Here is a 25,169-nt window from a genome sequence, read left to right as displayed (position 1 = left end):
AAGAAGAGAGGAGAAGGAGGAGAAAGACAAGTCAAAAGGTCTTGGGAAGTCAACCAGCTGGAGTTCAAATTATAATGTTGAAGTAGGTCGTGTACGTTTCATCTCTAAGGCCCAGCAATGGCTGGAACAGAAAGCTTCTTCTGGTTCCCTTTGCCGTGAAGCTGATAGGGTGATACTTACTCAGACCTTCCCTGAGAGTAAAGCTTGCCAATCTCCCGAGCGCAGCACCGCGGCGACCGGCTTTCTTAGCTTGGCAAAGAAGCCTAACACCATTGCTCGAAGAGCGATCGTGATGTACAAAACAACCAGGCATGCTCGCCGACTCCAGCGAGATAGTGTTCGAATTCCCATCCAATCCTTCAACCACCAGAAACTTTGATGCCTTTCCAGTGTTAGAATTCCTCGACGTAACGGCAACGACGAGCCTCTTGCCGGGCCCTTGGTGCTGCACTACTTTTCCTGGGAGATCGAATGGTTCAAGCATGATGATCTTGCCGATGATGCTCTTCCGGGAAGGGAATCGTGATGCTTTCTGGTTCCCGAAAACAAGTCTAAATGTGGCTTGGGCAGCTGCGTTTGTTCCAAGCTGCGGTGATGCTTCCATGGTGAGCATGCGCTTCTTGTCGTAGGTGGAGGCATTTAGATTCGAAAGGAACAAAGTAGCATCGGAAGTCTCTTGGGTAACAGATACAAGCCGTGTTCTATGGTCATGTGGAACAGGCAATATCCAATCTGAGAGCCTATGGTTGGCTTGTTGGGGTCTCAAATCCCATGTGCCACAGCTGAGCCCAACAAGAAGGTATGGTCCAAACAGCAATGCCTTGAGTGATGAGAACTGGGGACGATCATCTGCAGAAATAGAAAATTGAAGGTTGTCTCCCAATTACAAGCATTTGGGGAGGATATAACAAGCTACAGGTTGCATTCAGCAACTGACCTTGAATGGCTTCTGTTCTCAACCCAATTGGCAATGATAAGGTCAACTGGTCTTTTCTGCTCCAGCTCTTGTTGACGGATAGAACATTTCCTGCATTCATCAGCAAACAGTTGGATTAGATTCTCAAAGTTTGTCAACACTTCAAACAACAAGTTGATACCTGGAGGAGGTACTGCTACTGTGTGTCCATTTATCGTAGCTACTGCATCATGATTATAAGTCCAATCCGGTATCCGAATGTTCAGCGTGGAATTTTTAGATACCACCTGCAAAAGAAAACTTGATCGAAGTTCCAGAGCTATAATGATCACCTTAAACTTGTTTCTTTCCCTCTCAATACTATATATTACTCCTGAATTATTTACATAAGTGGAAGTGGAGTTCTTTACCTTGTTTGTCGTAGAAACCGTATACTGAACTCGGAAGTAGCGATCAAGTGAAGAAACTTGCTGTGCTTTCTGCTGTAGGACCAGTTCTCCTGAAAGCCAATTAACGGTGCTGGAGATAAACTGAATGATATATAACGTTGGAGTATCACCCTCTTCCTCGAAATAGATGGAATCACCAAGCTTCGAGAATGACTCGATAGCTGAAACAGAAGAGAATTTGAAATGTCAAGCCACGAAAGTAAACAGAAAAGCCTCAAGTTCAAATGTAGGCGAAGGCAGCAAAACCTGTTCCATAGCAACACCAGAATGATGCAGTAGGGGTTCCCCAGCCACCTTGAGCACTCACTGCTTTTGAACCTCCAGGGTTCATAGGGAGAAAATACATCATGATTCCTGGCTCCGTTCCTCGTTGAATGCTTAAGACTCCATTAGTTAGTGCACGTTCATAGTGATCTGCATATGCCATTTCCTTTGTCCATCTGAACAGGTTGCGTGAGACCTGTATTATTATTACACATGACTGCTTTTAGCTTTGATTAGATTTCGAGATTTTGGTCTCCATAGCAACTAGAAATAAAAAAATATAGTAACCCAACTCTACAACTTTCTTTATACTTTACAGGTGAAGTGCATTTATTATTTATTACATACTGTAAGGATTATATTCATCATGTGCAAGTGTGACAAACCTTTAACAGGTTATAGGTCGTGCAAGATTCTTCAGTGTTCGTCTGCAAGTAACTCGCTAAACGTTTTGGTTCTTTCCTGCACGTACAAATGAGATCAAACATCGAGATGTAATGGAGCTTCAACGTAGCACAAATATTTACTACCATTTATTTACCAATGCTCATCAACTGTCGTTCCACCCGTCGCATATCCATGGGAGGAGTTGACGATATCCATAAATGTCATTCCAATTTCCTATCATTTAAGATCCCATGAGGTTAAGAAAGGATTTGAGAAACTCGTATACAGATCCATATACACGCCTAGAAGAGCATGACATTATAACATTATAATTGATATTATCGTTAAATGTGTAACACTCCTAAATAGTTTCACATGGACAAGATTAATATTGATTTATAAGGATTGATAAGTATATTATTATCAAATTTAATTTAATTATTTTGGTCAATGGTTTAGATGTTGATAGGCCAATTAACCCATCCGATCCGAATCGAATCGTGACAAAATATACCTTATAGAGAATATCTCCAGTTATTTCATATCGCCTCTGAGCCCCAATCACTATTGGAATGTGTGTATTACCATGTAGTCCGGAAAGGAGATCAGCCTGCAAAACAAGTTACCCTCAATTCTGTAACATCATGCATGCATGCAATCCTCAAATCGAAAGGACTTCTTGTGCTGTGCAAATAAGATATCAGCAGCCTTATCTTTTCTCAGAAAAATATAAAAGAAGTGGACAGAGAAGTAAGATATATAGTTTGATTGAGGACATATTTACTTGCTTTCTCACAGTACTACTTACTATATGTTACCTGCACTGCAAGTGGTCCGAGGAAACATGGTTTATCAAAAAGATGTGCCAGCACCAAATGTTTCTTATTTCTCTGCATCATCATCAGTTCATATTAGTAAGCCAATCGGCTCTTCTGCCAGAGGTCCAGAGAAGGAACAAGAATCCTACAACGAGATCCTCATTGACAAGTTATTGTAAGCAGACAATGAAATCTTCAGCGACATGTACCGTGATTGTGTATAGCCTATAGAGGACATCATTCATGCCACCAGTTTCCTCGTTCATGGCTGCCCAGTGCCAGGCAATAGAACGCTTCTTGATATTGTTTGCCACACGGTTGCCAAAGTATTTAGCCATCCAGACCGCCATTTTTAGTGCTTTAACGTTGTTGGCATTCACGTACTGATCCACCAGTCCATTCATGATCTGTACATTACATGCAGCAATGAATCAGTAAAACCTGTGTGTATATGTGCATTCTTAGTGAAACCACGGTCCATGTACCTTATGGATCGTGTAGTAGGGAGCCCATACGTATCGCACTTCTTCATAGATGTCAAACTCCGACGTAGGGAAAGCTGAAAGATACCCAGTTCCTATCTTCCTTTGGCACTCATCAAGTGCCTCAACTACTGCGTTCATTCTCTCACGTATTGTCTCGTTCTTAGTTGCTGCCCACATTAACGCGGTTGCACTCATGAAATGCCCTGCAGAAAGTTATTTCAATCAGATGATAGTATAAATATGTGACTATAAAACATCATGTATACTATCATGAGATTGAAGTGACATTAACTATAATGTGGATTTATAACAAGGATGGTCTGATCGAGTGAATTAATTACCAACAAAGTGACCCCGGAGCTGCCCGGTAGGTTCCTCCCTGATAGAAATAATAGAAGATAAGAACAATAATTGAAGAAGCTTTATTGTAGAAATGAAAATGCTTTAGCTTAATCTATTAACATGTTCCCACTCCTATTTATACAAATTAGGAAGAAGGATTTTCCTAACAGAATAGAGGATTTTCCTCAACAGAATAGAGAAATTTCCTCGTATAGTTAGGAAAATCTTATCTTCTATCACTCCCATCCTCCGTAAGGTCTGCCGGGTGTCGGTAGGCCGGCCAACATACGGAAGCTCCAAACTAGCCGGTCCACATTGAGGAGCAGCCGGTACTCCAGATTCGTCTGCTGGGCTCTGCCGTGAACGGACTTTGGATCGATACGCACATCACGAAGAGACATCTCTTTCAAGAACTTGCTGCTGCCTACGCCGGCCGCCGAGGTCAGCCCGGGCTGCCTCACGCCTCGGCCCAGCATGGCCCAGTCGAGCTCAGTGACCTCCGGCGGCGTAGCCTTCCGCGGGAGCAACTTCATCCACGTCACCTCGTCGCTCGGATTCAGATGGTAGCGAGAGAGGAACTCCGTCTTAAGGTGTTGTTATGGCCGAGGGTGGCCTGTTTGTAGTGTGCGGCCATGGGGACGAAGCTGTAAACCACGTTGGTACACTGGTTGGCCGCAGCTGGAGGGAAGACCACGGCGGCCAGCGCCACGAGGAGTGCAACGAAGGCGAAGAGATTTCTCATCTTGGGCTTCTTTCTCAGAGCTGTAAGGAGAAGAGGAGAAAGAAGTCTGACCAGAAAGAAGAGTGAAGACGGAGGAGGTCAGTGCCTCAGTGTTGTTTATATAGCTCCCCCCATTGACGCTCCTGTATTTACTCTCTAGTACCAAACGCCCAGTGACCGTTCGACGTAATGACCTACATGAGGTCCCGTGCGTCTACGAGAGCCACCACCTACCGACTCCAGAAATCACTCACATTGACCGTTTCCTGCGATTTCCTACAATTAACTTACTGCTAGTTTTCACCTGCAGTTGAGGGAAGCTACTGCTGCTCCCGTTGTTAAACGACCACTCCAAAAGCCAATTTCTAACTAATCAACCAATTCCTCGGCCTCTCCTCTGTTTTCTCTAACTAATCAACCAATTGCATCGTCTATCTCTCAGCCAATTTCTCCTCGCTTCTGAATCTTTCTGCCTCCCTTCAACATGCGCGCGCACGCACACACACACACAAACAATGTTGCATGGATTTGGTCTCTGCCTAATGTTACTACTATTCAAAATGAGGATCCGAGTTACAACCAACCGAGTCATAAATCGGTTCCGGGTCAAAACGGCCGGAGCCCAAATGTTTGTTGGCGAGGCGAGGCCCAATTTCTATTACCGACTCACATATGGGCTCGTGTTCTGCCCTACCACCAATTGTCTTCTCTGCTCCAAGCGGGAAATCTGTATCGGTGTGGAGCCGCAAAACCCAGAGTTCGCCCCCTTCGAAACCCATCCTAAGATCTTCAAATTCAACTGAGACAGGTGAATTTTTTCTCCAATCTACTCTTATTCTTCCATTCTTCTTCACGCGATCATGATCTGTGTCCCTTTTGATCTCTCTTTATTGGATTTTGTGAATCTTTGACTTTACTGCACAAATTTACTCTTCCCCCTTTTATCTTCTTGTGATCTGCATGGTTTAGAAATATAATATGTCGTCGATTTTTCAGTATGCTTGGTCGCTAGGGTTAGGGTTTCGAGAGATCTTTTGCATGTTCTTTGTTGCTTCTTGAGCTGACTCTAGGACGCGATCTGACTCCAGGTGTTTGTGTAGTTTTTGAGCGAGTGATCGCGAAGGTGAACTTGGGAGGGCAGATTGTAGTGTAAGATGGTAAGAATACTTTGTTCTAGTTGTTGATTCTTGTTCTTTTTTTTTGCAACACTGGTGTTAAACTTATAGTGACAGATTATTGTATGATGGTAGTGTTATCGTGAAAGCGATGATCTACTAAAATGATTATTATACCTTTGTCCGGATATGTAAATTGATTATCTGAAATAGTAACGTATTGGGAACCTTAGGTCTTATGGTGTTGATATGTCACCTATTTGTGAACTTAGTGAACAGCATCTTTTTCCTTCTCACACTGTGGTTAGTTTAATTTTGGTTAAATTTCTCACGAGGTAGGTAGCATAGAAAAAGTTCTTTTCCTGACAGTTTCACCATATCATGGAATACTTTTACTGAATAGAGACCGTCACATTTGATTTAGGTGGATACTATGTATGTGGTTGTTGACCTTCTACTACTACATCATGGCCATAAAACTAGCCTTTACTTACTAGTGAGAAGGTAGACACTATGAAGGCATAATTTTCTCCATAACATGGTCTTACTTCTAACCTAAGCAATTATTTCTTCTGGTGGAGCATCTGATGGTTCCACAGGACAAATTAGGCCTCCCGTACGCTTTTGTTTTTACAAAACATGGATCTCATGTATAATTATCTTCACTAATCTTACATGTTGAGATATATCTATTTAAATTGATGATAACACTGAAAAAATAGTTTGTTTTTTCTATCCTTGAAATTGAAGTGGTTGATATGTTCATTTAATCTGATTGTTATGTATAACTAAGGAATTTACATCATCGACAATTATATATAAGTCATAGTCTCTCGTCTGTGGTTGCTTCTGGAGATGTGCGGTGTTGGTAGTATTTCTGTACCTTAGAGGCACTGCCAGTTAGTTCCTCATGCCCTGAACAAAATGAATCCACTTGCAGGAGGGAGACTCGGAAACCAAACCGAGTATTCCTATATGGTGCTTGAAGTTGACAAGTTACGTTAATTTTTTGATTAAATATTCTTCTTGATCAATTTTGCCCTAAATAAAGAATGCAGTAAATTTATAATAGATTATTTCATATAAATGTACTTGCTTGAGTGACATATTATGTGCATTTGCACATTGCAAAACTAACACATGAAATTTTCATAGAAGATTCTCTGATGAATAGATGTCAGGTTCTCAATTTGTGTATCAATGCAAGTAAACTATGTTGTTATCTTGTCCAATTATCAAAATTCTCTTTATTCCTTTAGGTAATGATCTTTGCTTTGATTTTCTTCATTTATATCCAAGAATCAGTTTTTTTTTTGCTTGTTTAGTCAAGCAGGAAGGAAACAGTTTTGGATTTGGCAAAGTTCATCGACAAGGGTGTCCAGGTCAAGCTAACTGGGGGAAGACAAGGTTTGTTATCTATACTTCTTCATGTTTGCTTAACTTCAATTTGTTCAAATAATGCACTGTATTCTAGCATGTATTTGTTACTATATTGTTTAATATGTAATCCCTGAAACAAGTCATAGGAGTGGACGATATTTTCAATTTTAGTCAATCAATGTTATTTACAGGGAATTCTTAAGAATCAATGATAGATATGTATATATATATATATAAAAACTCCAAGGCCAGTGATTAAAGCAAGAAGAAAACCAAAACCAACAAATGCAAGTGAAGTGCAATTTCTCTTGACATGTCCTTTTTCTTTGGTACTTTGGTACAGTTGAACAACAGTTTGCCTTGCAAGTTAATGCATTTGCAAAAATATTTTCTGGATGTCTGTAATCTTAGGTAGCCATACGATTTACTATTACTATTTTTTTACTGGTAGGTATTATTTTCTAGAGTGTTCATCTGAAGATGATGAGTGCTGAGTTTATAATATACTTGCCATTCCACAGCAGATGTGTGTAAAGACTTGAGATGGTTTGTGACAGTTCCTTGAGTGTTTTTTGTGGGCAAACTCAATGTGATATGAGGAGATGACTATAAGTATGAAACTATAATTAATCTATGACTATGTCACAGTGCAGATTATTGTTCCTATTAGGAAGATCTACCGATTTGTTGTTGTAATGTTATATGGGTGTGTCATTAGATTGAGTCACCACTGTATATGGTTGAATGTGTTCTACATGCTATCTGCTACAAGGGAATTGCATGATATATGTTGATGATCATGATGATGACACCAGAGGCTTGAATATGAATGATTGTAACACTCCTATAAAGGATATAGGCATGAGTTGACATTGGTTTACTAGTCACTGTCCATCTTGAAAAGGTAACTTTTGATACAATCTTTTTTTTTTTTTTGGAACAAAGGCCCATGTGGTTTCAGGCTTTGTCATGGTATGGTCTACCAAAATTAAAAGCATTTTGGCAGGGAGCAGGCAAATAATAAGACTTAGTTAAGTGAGTGTTGCCTTTGCTCTTGACACAGCCAGATAATGAGAAATAAGCGATATACTGATGTTGACTTTATTGTTGATCTAGATAACAATGATAAGCACCGTTTTGCTTATCTTTTTTTTTTAAATTTCATGGTCATGTCAGTATCTAATTCTTCCATAGATAACAATGATGAGCACCTTTTTGCTTCTTTTTTTTTTTTTTGTTTCATGGTCATGTTAGTATCTAATTCTTCCATAAGTCTGATAATATTCTCTACATGTTCGCTTTATCAACTCCAATATTTTTGTTAAATGTGCTCTTCTGGAAAGAATGCTGCATTTCTTCTAAGATTTTAATCATTTCTTGAATAGAGAGTAGCCAGAGTAATGGAAAATGCCATTTAGGGCAGTAAGTTGCCAGAGTAATGATAGAAAATGTCACTTAGGGATACCAATGGAGCTTGACAACCAGAAAACCACTACGGAATTTTAGGTAGGAATCTTCAATTGGGATCCATTAACCTTATTGAGTTTCATATGGACCCTAAATCTATACCTGACGATGTGTAAAAATCTGATACCCAACCCAGAGCCCAGGGTGTCACTCCCCATCATGGGTCTATAAATTTGAATATGTCTCCTAATGATACAACCTGAATCCAACCCCAGAACATTCCTTGTGAAAATTGGTATTTGTTAGCTGCATGCAAACCTTAATGGTGGTATGAGGAGTGAACCTGGTAGATGTTTGCTAAACTGGATGTCTAAAGTTTGGAATAATGATTGTATTCTAGCACTTCTTCTTTATGATGTTATGCTTCGAGTATAATGTTATTTTGAACCCATATAATCTTGGTGATTACTTGTCTTGCTTCAGTGACAGGAACTTTGAAAGGTTATGATCAGCTGCTAAACTTGGTGCTTGATGAAGCGACAGAGTTTCTGAGAGGTAAATTAATTTCCAGTCATGTTAACAGAAAGTCATCTGAGGTTTGCACTTATAACTGTTCTGCCCAGGTTGCACTCTCTTGATCTTTTGCATCATATACTTTATCAAATTCTAGGTCATTCAAAGTGCTCCTTTACAGAAGCTACTGGATTTCTTGCGATTCTAGAATGATATTAGTTTAGTTTATCATTGTTGATTTAATGACATCCATGGCCATGTTATCTTGCATGCCTAAGTAAATGAGGTTGAAGATTAAAACATTTAGAGTCCTCAGATCATACTGTTTTGGCTCGTTGTAGTTGAATTCTAGGTCATTCAAAGTGTTTACAGAAGCTACTGGATTTCTTGCGATTCTAGAATGGTATTAGATCAGTTTATCATTGTTTGATTAATTGACATCCATGGCCATGTTATCTTGTATGCCTAAGTAAATGAGGTTGAAGATTAAAACATTAAGAGTCCTCAGATCACACTGTTTTGGCTCGTTGTAGTTGATTTTATTCTACATGTTTCTACAGACAAGTCCATATGCTAGATTTGTTATGCTTTTTGGCTTGTTGTAGGTTATCAAACTTGACTATACTTGTATCACAACTTTGCATGTTTAATTTTGCTATTTCTAGGATGACAATATTTATCTTCTTTTTTTTTGTTTTTATTAAGGGCCATCATTGACAGCAGCTGAATAGTTCGCTTATAGTGAAACAACTGACCAAGTGCTCCTACTGATGTGAGGTCTAACAAGGATCAATTTACACAATCTTTACTCCTGTAAATAGAGAAGCTATTTTTGTAACTTAGACCCTATCACCCAGATCACAAAAGATAACTTCCACGATGTCGCAAAGACTCGGCATCTTATAGTGCACATTTTAAAAGCTGATCTAATCACTTCGCAGCTCAACGATGAGAGAAGACCTTTTTTTCTTGTTGAGTGTTACCGACCACAATTAACTGGGTTATTATGGCTTATTTTTGTTGTTGTATCTAGTGAATCCACAGCAACATATATTTTCTGTATGTGCACATGATTAGCTTCTCCCGACAATTCTTGTTTAAGCATTTATTGAATGATATACATCCAGGTGAGAAATCTTTTTTCTTCTGATATAGATATAAAAGAAATGATGCTATTTTGTTCTTATTCTGTTGTTGCAGATCCTGATGATCCATTGAAGACTACTGATCAAACCAGGCATCTTGGCCTAATAGTAAGTATGCTGTAGAGACTTCATTACCACTTGTGGTTTAAGAGTACCCGACACTCTTATACTTATTGCTGTCTTCATTGAGTGTTTTTTTGGCTATCTTCAATATTGCTGTATCGTTTTTTTGCAGATATGCAGAGGAACAGCAGTAATGCTGGTGTCACCGACAGATGGTACAGATGAAATTGCTAACCCCTTTGTCCAGCCAGATGGAGCCTAATTAGAAATGGTTGATGATCTAAATCTGGCATTACCTGACTTTAGCGTTAGAAATATTGATAAGGAGGAGGCACTTCAAAAGATTGAGTATTATTATCATGCTATGCTGACGCCTGGATAAACACACTTAAATACTGATGGTCATCCAGTTTGTTCGGATATATATAATTTGCTTATGGAAGCATCCAATAACTTGCACTTTCATATCATCTTGAAACTTTTGCTATAGGGAAGCAATTTGCGTGGATGCTTAACTGTGTTGAGAATGCTGAACAAGCTGTTATGTGTCGGGTAGATGCAGCCGAAGGAACTTTGAAATCGAAGCCCTGTTCCGTAGAAAGTTGTTTATGAAAACAATGCTTGTTGAAATGATATGTACAACAACAATTCGAAGAACGTATGGCATGAGCAATATGGTGCCATCACACGGTTGTTGGTTCCCCTTTCTTTGTTCACGTGGACACATTCCGGTGAATGTTCGTTCCTGCCCCGAGGTACGTTCCGGAAAGGAAAAGGATAACAGACGAGACGCGTGGTTGCGGCTTGCGCCTCCTCCTCTCGATGATAAATCGGATGCAAAGAACAAGAAAGAAACATGTAGTCTTGGGTAATGAGGGATGATACGGAATTGATTCATTAATTTCTAATCAACTTCTCATTGGCTCAGACGGTTTAAATTCAACTTCATTGACTCAATGTTAAGATCCACCTTAATGTGAATGGTAATATTAGCCCATATTTAATGTGAAAATAAATTGGAGGATTATAATTGTTAGAAAAATTTTAAAAATTCTGATATCATTTGTTGGGAGAAAGATATTTAAAAAAAAAAATCATAGGTTGAGAAGTGAAGATATAAAAGAAAAAAATAATTTTATTTACTCTTAAAGTTGCCCTCGCAAAATACTTTCTCAAACATCCTGCCCTAAACCAACCTTAGATCAAGAGTCTCCTACTCCTAATTAAACACAATCTTCTAACTTATCTTAAACTCCCAATCTAATTCTAATCAAATTTAAATTACAATCTCTAACATCCTTCATTAATTTTATTGTTTTTTGAAACTCTTAAGTAATCTTCACAAGTGCTCAAATGTTTTAATCTTCACTTCTATAATACTCCATCTCAATCACCTTATTCTTACTTGATATCTTACGGAGTGATATCTTGTATCAATATACTTGTTTCTAACATGATTGATTGGATTTTTGGATAATTTCAAGATTAAAGAATTATCATAAAAAATTTGGTTGCCATATCTTATTCCAAACTCAATCCTTCGTGTAATTCTGAACCAAATAATTTAAGATGTATATATTGCTTTTACAATATATTCTACTTCTCTAATTGATATTGCCACGATAGATTGCTTCTTAAAGGATCACGAAGTCGCTACATATCTTAAAAAGAAAACATAACTAGATATGCTCTTTCCACTATCAAGATCACCTGCATAAGTACTATCAGTAATTCTAGTCAAGTCTCGAGTTCCCATTCAGATAATAAAGGATTCTCTTTGATGCTTAGAGATGAACTTATGTTGGATTCTTTATATATTTGCTGATCAAACTGACTCCATATATAATATCTATTTGTATAAGCAAAAAGTACTATTAATCTTCTTGCCACTACTAGCATAACTAAGCTTCAAACTTATTTCAATTGGATTACTAATATACTTGTTTTTATCCATCTTAAATTATTCAAGAATCTCACTAGTGTTCTTTTTTTAGAAATAAAAATTCTTATATCTTGTTGCTCAACTGTAAGTCCGAGATAATATTTTATCAAACCTAAATTGGTCATATTAAATTTTTGTCTATACAGAAGATTGAAACTCATTAATCATGTTAACATCATTATCAATATAAATAACATCATCCACATATAATCAAACAATTAATATCATCCCTGTCTCTCCATATTTTACAAATAAAATATGTTCATAGGTATAATTTTCAAATTCATGTGTCTCCAAATATGCAGCAATATGACTATATCAAAGTCTATGTGTTTGCTTTAGACTATATAATACCTTTTTTAATTTGTACATTTTATTTTTAAGAATGATTAATAGTTGAAGTGAAACAAGAATGATTACCATTATGAATATTTAAAGAAAATATCTTATTTTTTATCATATGAACAATAGCAATAACTCAACTTTTATCATCATCAATTTTATAAATATTATTTTTTAGATTGATTTATAATCTTTTTTCACTAATTGTCCCATGCTCAATAAATTACTTTTCAACTTAAGCACATAAAAAAATATTAGTAATATATGCAAGTCTATTATCCATTGTTATTTTGCGTATGCATTTAATATCAATTATAGAGTTATCACTAATTCGTTTGGGGCTCGTTTTTGATAATCTATCGACTCGATACCACCTTTTTATTGAGAAATCTGGGGTGACATCACATGTGAAGCGGAAGAACAAAAAAAATAAAAATCCAAGAATTCTCACAAAAAAGAAGGTTTAATCATTATGTAAAAGTTAGTGTGCAAAAAAACATGTGAAACCGAAAAACTATGCGTAAGAGAATTACCTAGGAAGATCGTATATTTTTGAAAACTTATAGATCTAAAGGTGAGGATGAAGAAGGTCAACCTTTCTCCTCTCTAGTGGTGATCCACACGGTAGGGGCTACGAAGATGCTCCTCAAATCGTTATCTAAAACTCTTCCTCATGCGTACCACGTAATCAAGAAGAGGCTGCCCCTTCTTACTGTCCACATGCCCCAAATATGGGCTATAGTATGAGGAGGAGAGGGAGAGGAGAATAGAAGGATGAAACTAAAAAGAACCTCTAACCTATAGGCATTTGGTTCCCTCATATTTATAGAGGTCTCATATCAACTTAACCCTAATGGATCCTACCATATTAGGTATTTGATCTCCATCCAACTACTTATTTCTCTTAGATTAGTAAGTCTCTACCAAATAATCTCTTATTAGCTATTATTGGATCTGATTCACAGGATCTAATAATTTAGGAGCTTATTGGATATCCAATAAGATAGGGGCTTCGGCGGATATCTCACATTCGAATCTCTACTCGTCATAATGTCTATCATGTATGTGTGATCCTCTATGCCCAATATCGAGTTAACCATGAGTCATACATGTCAAAACTCCTTTTAGTTTAGTGAATTATTATCTCTATAATAATTCACTCGACTCATCGACTACGGATGTACTAGGCTACTACGCCGTAGTCCTCAAACGATATAGGAGAATCCAACCATTTGGACCTATCTATCCTTAGTTACAATGTACTTATAATTCCTCATCTGTCTAATATCCCATAGACCATATACTAGGTATTGTACTGTCAAGCATATACAGTTTCTACACGAGTCTCACTCTAACCAGATTCTCCTAGAGAACTCTTTCTCTCTCAATCCGAATGATTTTGGCTAGAGATTTGTTTGAGCAAGAACATATGGGATATTCCTCTCATGACGCCAAGAGCGGATGATCCTCTATCGATACTTAATGGCCCTCGTAAGGTTGACTACCACTCCTCATGACCGGTGATGCTAGATTTGGAATCTCCAAACCGATAAGTCCGGTATCAAAGAGTAGAGTACTAATATAAGATATCCTTCGTATTTCAAGTCTAAGGACTAGATACACTACTAGGATGATGGAATCACTGTCTGATAGTAAGGTATCATCAACCATCCAATATTTTATGAGCGGATCAATCAGTTAACTTATTCTCCAATGAGCACTTGCACTGTATCCCTAGTGTCCCCACACGAGCAGCTATGAGACCAACTATATCAATCATATGGATGGGTATACAACACACCAATCTATCTGATTATCTCGATGTCCCTCTCGAGTAACCTATGACTGGGATTATTTAGGATTTGTATTTAAAGGCAAATCGATATCATTATCATGATCTCATCATGATCCGATTCCTATTGCACAAATCCATGGACATCACAATATATTCATGCAATAGACAATATAAAGTAATAAAATATAAAATAATAATAATAAGCAAAAGATTATATGTCAAGTCACATATGCCATCACTCATGTGATTGGATTGTAGGGCACCTATGACTAACAATCTCCCACTTGACCTAAAGCCAATCACATTTGTGTCTAATCCCCATCAGACTCCTATGACACCTAAAGACAATCTGAGACAACAACTTTATTAGTGGATTTATGATGTTATCTTTGGATGGAACTCTTTTTATTGCTACATTTCCTCGAGTCACGTTCTCTATGGTAAGGTGGAACCTCCTTAGAACGTGCTTAGATTTCTGATGGGACTTAAGTTCCTTCGCTTGAGCAATCGCTTCGTTGTTGTCATAATATAAGAGAATCAACTTCTCACTACCCAACACGACTCCTAGATCTATGATGAACTTCTTTATCCAAACTTCGTCCTTTGCTACTTCTACTATAGCAATGTACTCTGCCTCTGCGGTCGAGTCAGTAGTACTATATTGCTTGGAACTCTTCCAGCATACTACTCTTCTATTCAGGGTGTACACATATCCCGAATTCAATTTGCTATCATCGACATCGGACTAGAAACTCGAGTCCATGTAGCCTTTAACCCTGAGGCTACTATCTCCATATACCAGTAAAAGATTCTTAGTCCTTCCCAAGTACTTAAGGATACACTTTACTGCTTTCCAGTACTTTAAGCCTGGATCTGCTTGATACCTGCTCGTGACACTTAAGTATGTGCTATATTAGGTCTGGTATATAGCATGACATACATGATAGATCCTATCGTTGAGGCATAGGATATCCTATCCATGTTTGCCCTTTCTTTAAGAATCTTTAGGGACATACTCCTAGAAAGCGATATCCCATGTTTCATCCGTATGAGGCATCTTTAGAAATTTTTTATGCTAAACTTTTTGATAATGATATCTATGTACCTAGATTGGGACAATTTAAGCATCCTCTCAGATATGTCTCTATAGATTTGAATCTCTAAGATATAGGATACTTCCCCTAAGTCCTTCATAGAAAAGTGTTTAGATAACCAAGCATTTACTATAGATAATATTCCTACATCATTCCCAATGATCAGGATAACATCTACTTATAGCACCAAGAAGGTGATAGAGCTTCTAATTACCATCTTATATATACAATACTCATCTTTATTCTTAACAAAATTATAAGATTTGATTGCCTCATCAAATCTTATGTTCTAACTTCAGAAAGCCTACTTTAGTCCATAAATAGACCTAAGTAACCTACACGAATCCCTCAAGCTGTATCATATATACCTCCGTCTCGAGGTTGCCATTGAGGAACGCAGTTTTCACGTCCATCTGCCAGATCTCATAATCATAGTGTGTTGTAATAGCTAATAGTATTCAGATGAATTTTAATATGCCTACGGGTGAGAAGGTTTCGTCATAGTCAACACCTTGCCTTTGACGATACCCCTTAGCCACTAGTCTTGCTTTATAGGTCTTTACTTTTTCATCTACTCCAATCTTCTTCTTGAAGATTCACTTGCAACCAATGGGTACAATCCCCTCAGGTGCATCAACTAGGTTCTAAACCTTATTGGAGTACATGGAATCCATCTCAAAATTCATGGCTTCTTACCACTTTCCGGTGTCTATGCTCGTAATAGCCTCCTCGTAGGTCTTAGGATCAATATCCTCAACATCCTCTCCTCTAATATGTCCCATATATCTCTCAAGAGGATGGGATACTCTACCGAACTTACGTAAAGTCAGAACTTATGTGCTAGGTACTTGAATAGGCTCGGGCTGTTGAGTGATGCTTGAGCTAGGTTCTCCAATCTCACTCAATTCTATCATGCTCTCACTATCTCCACCAGGAATGTGTTGCTTCTTAAGGAACACTGCTCTTTTGGCTACAAAAACTTTTTGGTCCTTGGGATGATAGAAATAATACCTACAAGTTTCCTTGATTCAAACTTATCGAGGTTGTGTCTTTTAACATGGGTAAGGCAGCCCCAAATCTTAACAACATTAAGATCAGGCTTCTTCTTCCCTTTTCATGTTTCATATGGTGTAGACACTACCAACTTAGTTGGAACTCTATTTAGAAGGTAAGCTGCGGTCTCTAGAGCGTATCCCGAGAATGAGATGGGTAGGTCGGCAAAGCTCATTATGGATCATACCATGTCTAGTAGTGTATGATTCCTCTTTTTAAATACACCATTGAGCTTAGGTGTATAAGGAGGTGTCTATTGGGATAGGATCCCATGGTTCTTAAGGAACTAGGTGAACTCTGTACTCAAGTACTTACCTCATCGATCTGATCAAAGAGTCTTGATACTCTTTCCAGTCTAGTTTTCTACTTCATTCTTATACTCTCTAAATTTCTTAAAGGCCTTGGACTTATACTTTATCAAGTACACATCCATGCCTTGAGAAATCATTAGTAAAAGTAATAAAATATGAGTAACCACCTATGACATGAGTTGACATAGTCCACATGTATCACTATATATGAGTTCCAACAGCTTAGTGGCTCTCTTTCTAGTTCCACTAAAATGAGAGTTGGTCAGTTTTCCACGAAAGCAAAACTCATAAGTTGCATATGACTCATAGTCGAATGAATCTAGATATCCATCCTTTAGCAATTTTTGTATCCTTCCCTCATGGATATGACCTAGACTACAATGTCACAAGTATGCATTGGTCACTTTATCTCGTTTCCTCTTGGATACACTTACATTCATGATATATAGAGCAATGTTTAGTATAAACAAACCATTATGTAATGTTCCTCTCATGATGATCTCATTATCTAATATTATTAAACAACTATTGTTCTCAAACACTAATTTATATCTACTAACTGTCAAACATGAAATTAAAATAATATTTTTGATAATAGAAGGAACAAAATAACATACGTCCAATGCAATAATAGCTCCACCAAGCAAATGTAGGTTGACCTCGCTAATAGCTATTGTAGCAACTTTTGCTCTATTGCTCATCTTGAGGTCTATCTCGCCTCTCGCCAATCTCCTAGGTCTTGCTAGAACCTGCAACGAATTGTAAATATGATAAGCACTACCGATATCCAATACCCATGTGTTATCATAAGAGTTTGACAAATGGAGACTAATCATGAATGTACCTGAAGCTTCTCCAAGCTTCTGTTTCACCCTCTCTGTAAGGTACTCTTTGTAGTTCATCTTCCAATGCCCATCTTTGCTGTAGTGGAAGTACTAGTCTTTGTCCTTTGTCGGGTCCTTTTTAGTAACCTTTGCTTTACCCGGTCTACTCTTACCCTTGCCCTTCTTAAGGGACTTTTCTACTTTCCTTTTCTTTATGGTCTCACCAGTATAAAGAGTTGACTTCTCTTTCTTGATAGTTCTCTATACCTCCCTCAACATATTGAGGAGCTCAAGGAGAGTCACCTCAAGCTTGTTCATATTAAAATTCATTACAAATTATGAAAAGGAATATGGTAAAGACTAAAGCACAAGATTCACATACAGGTTATCCTATAGGACCATTCCGAGACCTATAAGTTTCTCTATCCATTTAATCATCTTTAGGAGATGGTTCAGAACTGGTGTCCTCTTAGTCATCCTAGTGCGGAAGAGATTCTTAGATATTTTATATTGCTGAGTCCTTCCCTGTTCCTCAAACAATTTACGGACATGTAGGAGAATGAATTTGACATCCATCTTTTCATGACGTTTATATAACTCAAGAGTTATGAAGCCCAACATATAACACTGAGCAAGAGTGGAGTTATTTATGTACTTCACGTAGTGAGTGATCTCATCCTCGCTTGCCCCTTCCTCGGGCATAGGCGTCACTATATCAAGAATGTACGTGATTTTCTCTACCGTGAGAACAATTCTCAAGTTACGTAGCCAATCCATATAATTTGGACCAGTGAGGCGGTTGACATCAAGTATGCCACATAAGAGATTTAAAAGCGATATTTTCTGAAAATAAAGATGCAATAGAAATAAATAACATATTGATTTTATAGAAAAATAAACAAATAAGATATGGACTTCTATCTTAATTTACTTCTACTATTTTTTTGGCGAGTTACACGACACCCTCAGCACATAAAATAGAAGTCTCTGGCATACTTCTAGTGGGGATTAGGATCCAATCAGTGTCTTAGTGTAACCTCAAGGTACTCGACCAATCACACTAAGCCCAAAGGTAGGCAATTTTTGCCGATCACAACTCCTTGCGATTCCCATCCTATTCGGCCTTCGAACCATCATAGCATCGAGGGACTCGACCAACTATGATGTTCGGTTAAGTCAACACCTTTGTTATAAGATGAGTTTGATTCGATGATATACTCTCAAGGGACTCAACCAAGCATACCATGTTGATAGAACCCTTGTAGATTCTAAGCTTGGGGTTGATCTCTTCAGGGGATCAGCTTCCTTGGAACTCTATAGAGGTTCCTCCCTCCAAGTTGCTACTCAAAGGCTACATAAAAGATTCATCTATTGCTTATAAAAAGATGAGGAATATATGGCTATTTATAGGGCTTCTAAACCCTAACTCCTAATAGAACTCCTACTCAAGACTCCTACTTCTAACCAACTCCTAATAGGACTCATACTCAAGACTCATATTCCTTTACAACTCCAAATTCTTCTCTAAGAAACAACCTCCTAACCCTAGCCGATCTCTTCACCTCTTTAATAGGGGTCAGCTTAGGTAGGTTTTACATGAATGTCCCTCTCAATTAGGACTCTCCTAGCTAGAGTCCTAATAGACCTACTCTCCTCAAATCAGCCTTGTCCTCGAGGTTGACGATTCATGAATTCTAGGAATTTGATCTTCAAGTCGTCATAGTTCTCCTAAGTGACATCTTTTGTTGGTAGGTTCGCCCACTGTATTAGCACTTCAATAGTAGGTCATCATCATCGAGTCATGATCCGATGATCAATAATGACACTTGGTTGGGTTTGGAGTTCTCCTTGGGTAGTCATATTTGATGGGTGGCTTCGGGCTGTCTCCAAGCACCTATTTATAACTTCCGCCTGGCCATCGGTTTGTGGGTGATATGTTGTACTCCTTTTCAATTTAGTACCCTGCATATGGAATAACTTTATCCAAAATCTACTTGTGAAGATGCAAGTAGAATTTATCACAAGCACAATGCGTCTCTTATAGTGTAATTCTTTTGAGTCCCAATTGTAATGAGCCACGGAGCTTGGTGCTTCCTCCAATTTTTTTATGATCTTACTAGTCTCTGAATCTTCCTGCCATTCCATCTTAATATCTTTAAAGAAGTCATTGGTCGGAAGTGAAACGGTCGAAAATTCAGCTCGCTCGGGTAGCTGCGAAAGCGCATCTACAACAACATTCTCTTTCCCCTTTTTGTAAGTTATTTCATAATCAAATCCAAGAAATTTTGTTACCCATTTTTACTGCTCAGGAGATGATATCTTTGCTAGTCATAGGTGCCCAGCAAGCCAATCACGTGAGTGATGGCACGTGTGACTTGATATAGAATCTTTTTGCTTATTATATTTTAGCGTATATCACTTTATAACTATTGCATAAATGCATATATATATTGTGATGTCCTTGGATTTGTGCAATGGGAATCGGATCGTGATGAGATCACGATAATGAGATCGATTCACCTTTAAACACATATCCTAAATAATCCCAGTCATAGGTTACTCGAGAGGGACATCGTGATAACCGGACAGACTGGTGTGCTGTATACCCGTCCATATGATGGATGCAGTTGGTCTCATAGCTGCTCGTGTAGGGATACTAGGGATACAGTACAGGTGCTCATTGGAGAATGAGTTCACTGATTGATCCGCTTACGGAATGCTGGATGGTTGATGATGCCTTATTGTCAGACAACGATTCCGTAGTCCTAGTGGTGTATCTGGTCCTTAGACTTGAGACACCAAGGATGTCCTGTATGAGTGCTCCACTCTTTGATACCAGACTTATAGGTTTGGCTGTCTCAGATCTAGTACAGCTAGTCATTAGGAGTGGTAGTCGACCTTACGAGGGCTATTGAGTGTCGATAGAGGATCATCCACTCTCGGCGTCATGAGAGGAATATCCCATGTGTTCTTGCTCAGACAAATCCCTGGCCAGGGTCATTCGGGTTGAGAGAGAAAGAGTTCTCCGAAAAAATCCGATTAGAGCGAGACTCGAGTAGAAACCGTATGGGTCTGACATCACCATGCTCGATATACGGTCTCTGAGATATTAGATGAATGAGGGACTGTAGGTACACGGTAACTGAGGACAGACAGGTCCAATGGATTGGATTCCCCTGTATCGTCTGGGGACTACGGCGTAGTGGCCTAGTACTTCCGTAGTCAATGAGTCAAGTGAATTATTACAGAGATAATAATTCACTGAGTTAGAAGGAGTTCTGACAGGTATGACTCACGGCCAGCTCGATATTGGGCCTAGAGGGTCACACACATATGGTAGGGATTGCGATGAGTAGAGGTTCAGATATGAGATATCCGATGGAGCCCTTGTCTTATTGGATGCAGATCCAATACCCACTAGGGGAGGACCCATTAAGGTTTGACAGGGGACCTCTATAAATAGGAGGGATTTAGAGCCTCATAGGCTAGAGTCTTTGCTTGCCTTTCCTATTCTCCTCTCCCTCTCCACCTCAGAGAAGGCCTGGAGTTTTGAGGAGCGTCGTCGCAACCCTGCTGTGTGGATCACCGCTAAAGAGGAGGACGCTTGACCTCCTTCACCCTCTCCTAAGGATCTGCAAGGAAATAAGGATATACGATCTCCCTAGGTAACACAATATACTCTATACGCAATTTTGAGTTTCGCGGATTTTGCGCACCAATCTTCACACGATGACGAACATCTTTTTGGGAATCGGTGATTTTGTTTTCTTGTTCTTCCGCTGCGCATATGATGTCGCCCCCAAGATTTCCCAACAGTGGTATCAAAGCCAAGTTGTTCGTGCGAATGATTGGTTTTGAACTGCGTGTGTTATGTTTAGGAAGAATTTTGATGTCAAAATCGTTGACGCAAAAACAAGGAAGGGCAGCAACAGTTGCTGCCCTCGATTTGCGTGTGTGCAGCGCAGCCGAAGGCGGGCAGCATAGGGGCTGCGTCTGCAGCAGTCGGTCGGCGGCCTGCTTGCAGCAGGCTTGCTACCGGCGGGGCTGGCAGCCCGCGGGTAGAGGCACCTGCGGCCGCTTCTCCCGCGGGGTGAGGCGCCGCAGGGCAGCGGCGCCTACCGCTGCTGCTCCCGCGGGTGAAACCCCCCCCATAGGAGCGGCCGCCCAACGGGACAGCACCGCCTGCGGGCGTTGCCTCGTCGGCAGAACCGCCCGTGGGGGCGCCCACCTGCAGCGGCAGCGCCGCTAGTGGGCGTGCCGCCTGCGAATTAGGGTTTTGGGAAAAAAGACAGTTTTTCCCCTGTGAATTTAAGAAATTCCAGTTTCTGTCTTTTGTCCAAATTATGAAAATACCCTTAGGAATTCAGAAATTCCCTACATGTCCCTGATTTTAGAAAATATTAATTAATTAAAAGGTTTAGTTGATTATTATTTTTATTATTATCTAGTAGTCCTACATAATGATGATTATTTATACATGTGATGTATGATATGTGGACGAATGATCATGGACCGTGTGATATGTGTACTTGTGATTATTATTATTGAGGTCTGCGAGCCTCCATTATATTTCTCGTTTATTGTCGGGCCTGCGTGCTTATGATTAAGTTGTAATCACATGAGGAGGCGCAGCGGGAGCGTGGATGCGATAGCGGGACCCACGAGACGGACGATCGTGATGCATGAAGATGCATCAAGATGTCGACGGAACCGACGAGGACGAGATGGACGATCACAGGGCATGAAGATGCACCGTTGCACACATAGATCTTGATGTAAGTGATTAGGCCTACTAGCTCGGGCCTAATCATATTAGGTTATGGTCCATGATCATCTGGTGTGATTGCTTATACACATACTAGATATGTATATATATTTGCATGCGATGTAGATATATATTAAATATGTATATGTGCGACATGTCATATTAGGAGACCAAATTATAGAAACATCTCTCGATAATATTAAGTCGGTAAACGTGAGGCAATTAGATTGACCCACGTGGCCTTCCATCGTTATAAGTAGGAACCGATTCCCGGTGTAGGTTGAGTTGGTCGAGTCCCTCGAGACTCACCTATATCGCGATTCGCTATCTTGCTTATGATATAGAGATGTCACCGGTGACCTGAGGGCATGGTATGCTTAGTCGAGTCCCTCGAGGGTATAACATCAAATTAGACTCATCTTGTAACGAAGGTGTTGACTTAACCGAGCATCATGGTTGGTCGAGTCCTTCGAGGCCATGGTGATTCGGAGGTCGAACAGGACGGGAATCACAAGGAGTTATGATCGGCAAGAGTTGCCTACCTTTTAGGCTTAGTGTGATTGGTCGAGTCCCTCGAGGTTACACTAAGACGCTGATTGGATCCTGATCCCCACTGGAAGTCTGCCGGAGACTTCCGTTTCACGTGCTGAGGGTGTCGCGTGACTCGTTAGTAAAATAGTGGGAGCATATTAAGATAGAAGTCCATATCTTGATAGTTTATTTCTTGCAAAATCTGTATGTTATTCATTTCTACTACATCTTTATTTTCAGAAAATGTCGCTTTCAAATCCCTTACGTGGCATACTTGATGTCAACCACCTCACTGGTCCAAATTATATGGATTGGCTCCGTAACTTGAGAATTATTCTCACAGCGGAGAAAATCGTGTACGTCCTTGATACAGTGATGCCTACGCCCGAAGAAGGGGCAAGCGAGGATGAGATCGCTCGCTACGTGAAGTACATTGATGACTCCACTCTTGCTCAGTGCTATATGTTGGGCTCTATGACTCCTGAGTCACAGAGACAACATGAAAAGATGGATGCCAGATCCATTCTCCTACATATTCGCAAATTGTTTGAGGAATAGGGAAGGACTCAATGATATGAGATATCCAAGAGCCTCTTCCGCGCTAGGATGACTGAGGGGACACCGGTTCAGAACCATGTCCTAAAGATGATTGAGTGGATAGAGAAACTCACAAGTCTAGGAATGGTCCTAGAGGATAACTTGTGTGTGGACATTGTGCTTTAGTCCCTACCAGATTCCTTTTCACAGTTCATAATGAATTTTGATATGAACAAGCTTGAGGTGACTCTCCCAGACCTCCTCAATATGTTGAGAGAGGTAGAGAGTACTATTAAGAAAGAGAAGCTAGTTCTCTACACTAGTGAGACCAAAAAGAAAAGGAAAGCAGAAAGGTCCCTTAAGAAGGGAAAGGGCAAGGGCAAACCAGGTAAAGCAAAGGCTACTAAGAAAGACCCAGCAAAGGACAAAGGCCAATACTTCCACTGTGGTAAAGATGGGCACTGGAAGAAAAACTGCAAAGAGTACCTTACAGAAAGGGTGAAATAGAAGCTTGGAGAAGCTTCAGGTATATTCATGATCAATCTCCAATTGTTAGATTTTTGTGATAGTGCATTGGTATTGGATACCAGTATTGCTTATCACATCTACAATTTATTGTAAATTCTAGCAAAGCCGAGGGGAGATTGACGAGAGAAATATTGCATAAAGGTTTGTTTATGCAAGACACTACTTCACATATCATGAATGTAAGTGTCTTGTTAGGATCAAGAGCACTAAGAGGGGGGGGGGGTGAATTAGTGCAGCGGAAATCTTTCGACGATTAAAACTTCGAAAGCTGCGTTCGTTCGATAAAAACGATTTCGATGTAAAAGCCGATTCTAAGATTACTTTAACTTAAGATTAAGCGAGATGACGTTAAAGTAGATCTATGAAGGCAGTTTGTAGTTTATGATGGAAATCAGAATACAAGCGCAAACTGAAATGCGATGTTTATACGATAAAACTAGTTTACGTCTAAATGCCGATTCTGAAGATACTGAACTTTGAGATATGTTTTATAAATGTGCAGAAGGCAGTTTGCAGTTATGATTGAAGTCTAAACGTAAACGTAAACTGAAATATGATGCCCGTACGAAAAAGCTGATTTATGTCTAAACGCAGATTCGGAAAGCTCTGAACTTAGAAACTCGTTCGTTAAGTGCGCAGAGGGCAGTAAGCTATTAAGGAGGTTTGCAGTAAAGATAAAATGCTCAAAGTAAATGCAAACCCAGATTTAGAGTGGTTCGGTCAATCTTGACCTACTCCACTTTTGGCTTTCTCCACCGACGAGGTCACCGACGTCAACTAGAGGCCTTCCTTTAATAGGCGAAGGCCAACCACCCTTTTACAGTTTCACTCCTTTTGACGGGCTTAGGAGACAACCCTTACAGAAATTTTCTCTCCTCTCTTTACAACTCAAAACTTTTGGCCTTTACAACAATTTTGAGCTCTAAGAATCACAGAAAGGATCAAGATTTCGGTGTAAGTTGTTGCTCTTTCAGTGCTGAATGGGTGGGGTATTTATAGGCCCCAACCCAGTTCAAATTTGGAGCTCAAAACTGTCAATTCCCGAAATTTCGGGATCAGGCGGTTGCACCTCCTGACTGGGGCGGTTGCACTGCTTGGCAGAGCTCGAAGACTGAGCCTCTAGGCGGTGCCACCTCTATCAGGGGCGGTTGCACCTCTCTGCTAGAGCTCGAAGACCGAGCTCAGGCGGTTGCACCTCCTGACTGGGGCGGTTGCACCGCCTGCCATAGCTTGAAGACCGAGCTCAAGCGGTGCTACCTCCTGTCAGGGGCGGTTGCACCTCTTGCCAGAGCTCAGGCGGTGCAACCTCCTGACTGGAGCGGTTGCCCCGCCCAGTCTCGCTTGGAGACTACCTCCTGGGCGGTGCTACCTCCTACCCTGGCGGTGCTACCTCCTAGCACTATTTTAGGTCCAAATGGGTTGATCTATTCAGCCTAATTTGG

At 39.7% G+C, this 25,169-nt stretch overlaps 2 protein-coding genes across 3 annotated transcripts; one reads left to right on the top strand and one right to left on the bottom strand.

The window, feature by feature from the left end:
• Positions 1–63: 63 nt before the first annotated feature.
• On the bottom strand, positions 64–5,161 carry LOC135626018 (uncharacterized). The gene is made up of 15 exons (XM_065131207.1): positions 4,960–5,161; positions 4,314–4,423; positions 3,902–4,245; positions 3,661–3,698; positions 3,320–3,522; positions 3,044–3,241; positions 2,835–2,906; positions 2,531–2,626; positions 2,171–2,250; positions 2,016–2,091; positions 1,612–1,825; positions 1,327–1,526; positions 1,098–1,203; positions 938–1,027; positions 64–849 (listed from the first exon to the last, which is right to left on the bottom strand). The coding sequence occupies exons 1-15, from the start codon at positions 5,159–5,161 to the stop codon at positions 65–67; spliced, it is 2,814 nt and encodes a 937-aa protein (XP_064987279.1). The 3' UTR covers position 64.
• Positions 5,055–10,470, top strand: LOC135625076 (sm-like protein LSM7). 2 transcript variants are annotated; one of them, XM_065129377.1, is made up of 6 exons: positions 5,055–5,190; positions 5,483–5,539; positions 6,823–6,904; positions 8,768–8,839; positions 9,998–10,050; positions 10,178–10,470. In XM_065129377.1, the coding sequence occupies exons 2-6, from the start codon at positions 5,537–5,539 to the stop codon at positions 10,265–10,267; spliced, it is 300 nt and encodes a 99-aa protein (XP_064985449.1). In that variant the 5' UTR covers positions 5,055–5,190; positions 5,483–5,536; the 3' UTR covers positions 10,268–10,470. The 2 variants fall into 2 exon arrangements, with proteins under 2 accessions (XP_064985449.1, XP_064985448.1); XM_065129376.1 differs by having other exon boundaries at positions 5,471–5,539.
• Positions 10,471–25,169: the final 14,699 nt, after the last annotated feature.

Source organism: Musa acuminata, chromosome BXJ2-10 (genome assembly GCF_036884655.1).
Source record: "Musa acuminata AAA Group cultivar baxijiao chromosome BXJ2-10, Cavendish_Baxijiao_AAA, whole genome shotgun sequence".
NCBI lineage: Eukaryota > Viridiplantae > Streptophyta > Magnoliopsida > Zingiberales > Musaceae > Musa > Musa acuminata.
This window is presented reverse-complemented; position numbering and strand designations above follow the sequence as displayed.

Coding starts and splice junctions, on each gene's coding strand:
- LOC135626018 (XM_065131207.1), bottom strand. CDS start 5,161: ATGGGTTTCGAAGGGGGCGAACTCTGGGTTTTGCGGCTCCACACCGAT. Junction 3,242..3,319: donor CCTACTACACGATCCATAAG/GTACATGGACCG, acceptor TGTAATGTACAG/ATCATGAATGGACTGGTGGA. Junction 2,627..2,834: donor TCGGACCACTTGCAGTGCAG/GTAACATATAGT, acceptor CTTGTTTTGCAG/GCTGATCTCCTTTCCGGACT.
- LOC135625076 (XM_065129377.1), top strand. Junction 8,840..9,997: donor AGCGACAGAGTTTCTGAGAG/GTAAATTAATTT, acceptor CTGTTGTTGCAG/ATCCTGATGATCCATTGAAG. Junction 10,051..10,177: donor CCAGGCATCTTGGCCTAATA/GTAAGTATGCTG, acceptor GTTTTTTTGCAG/ATATGCAGAGGAACAGCAGT.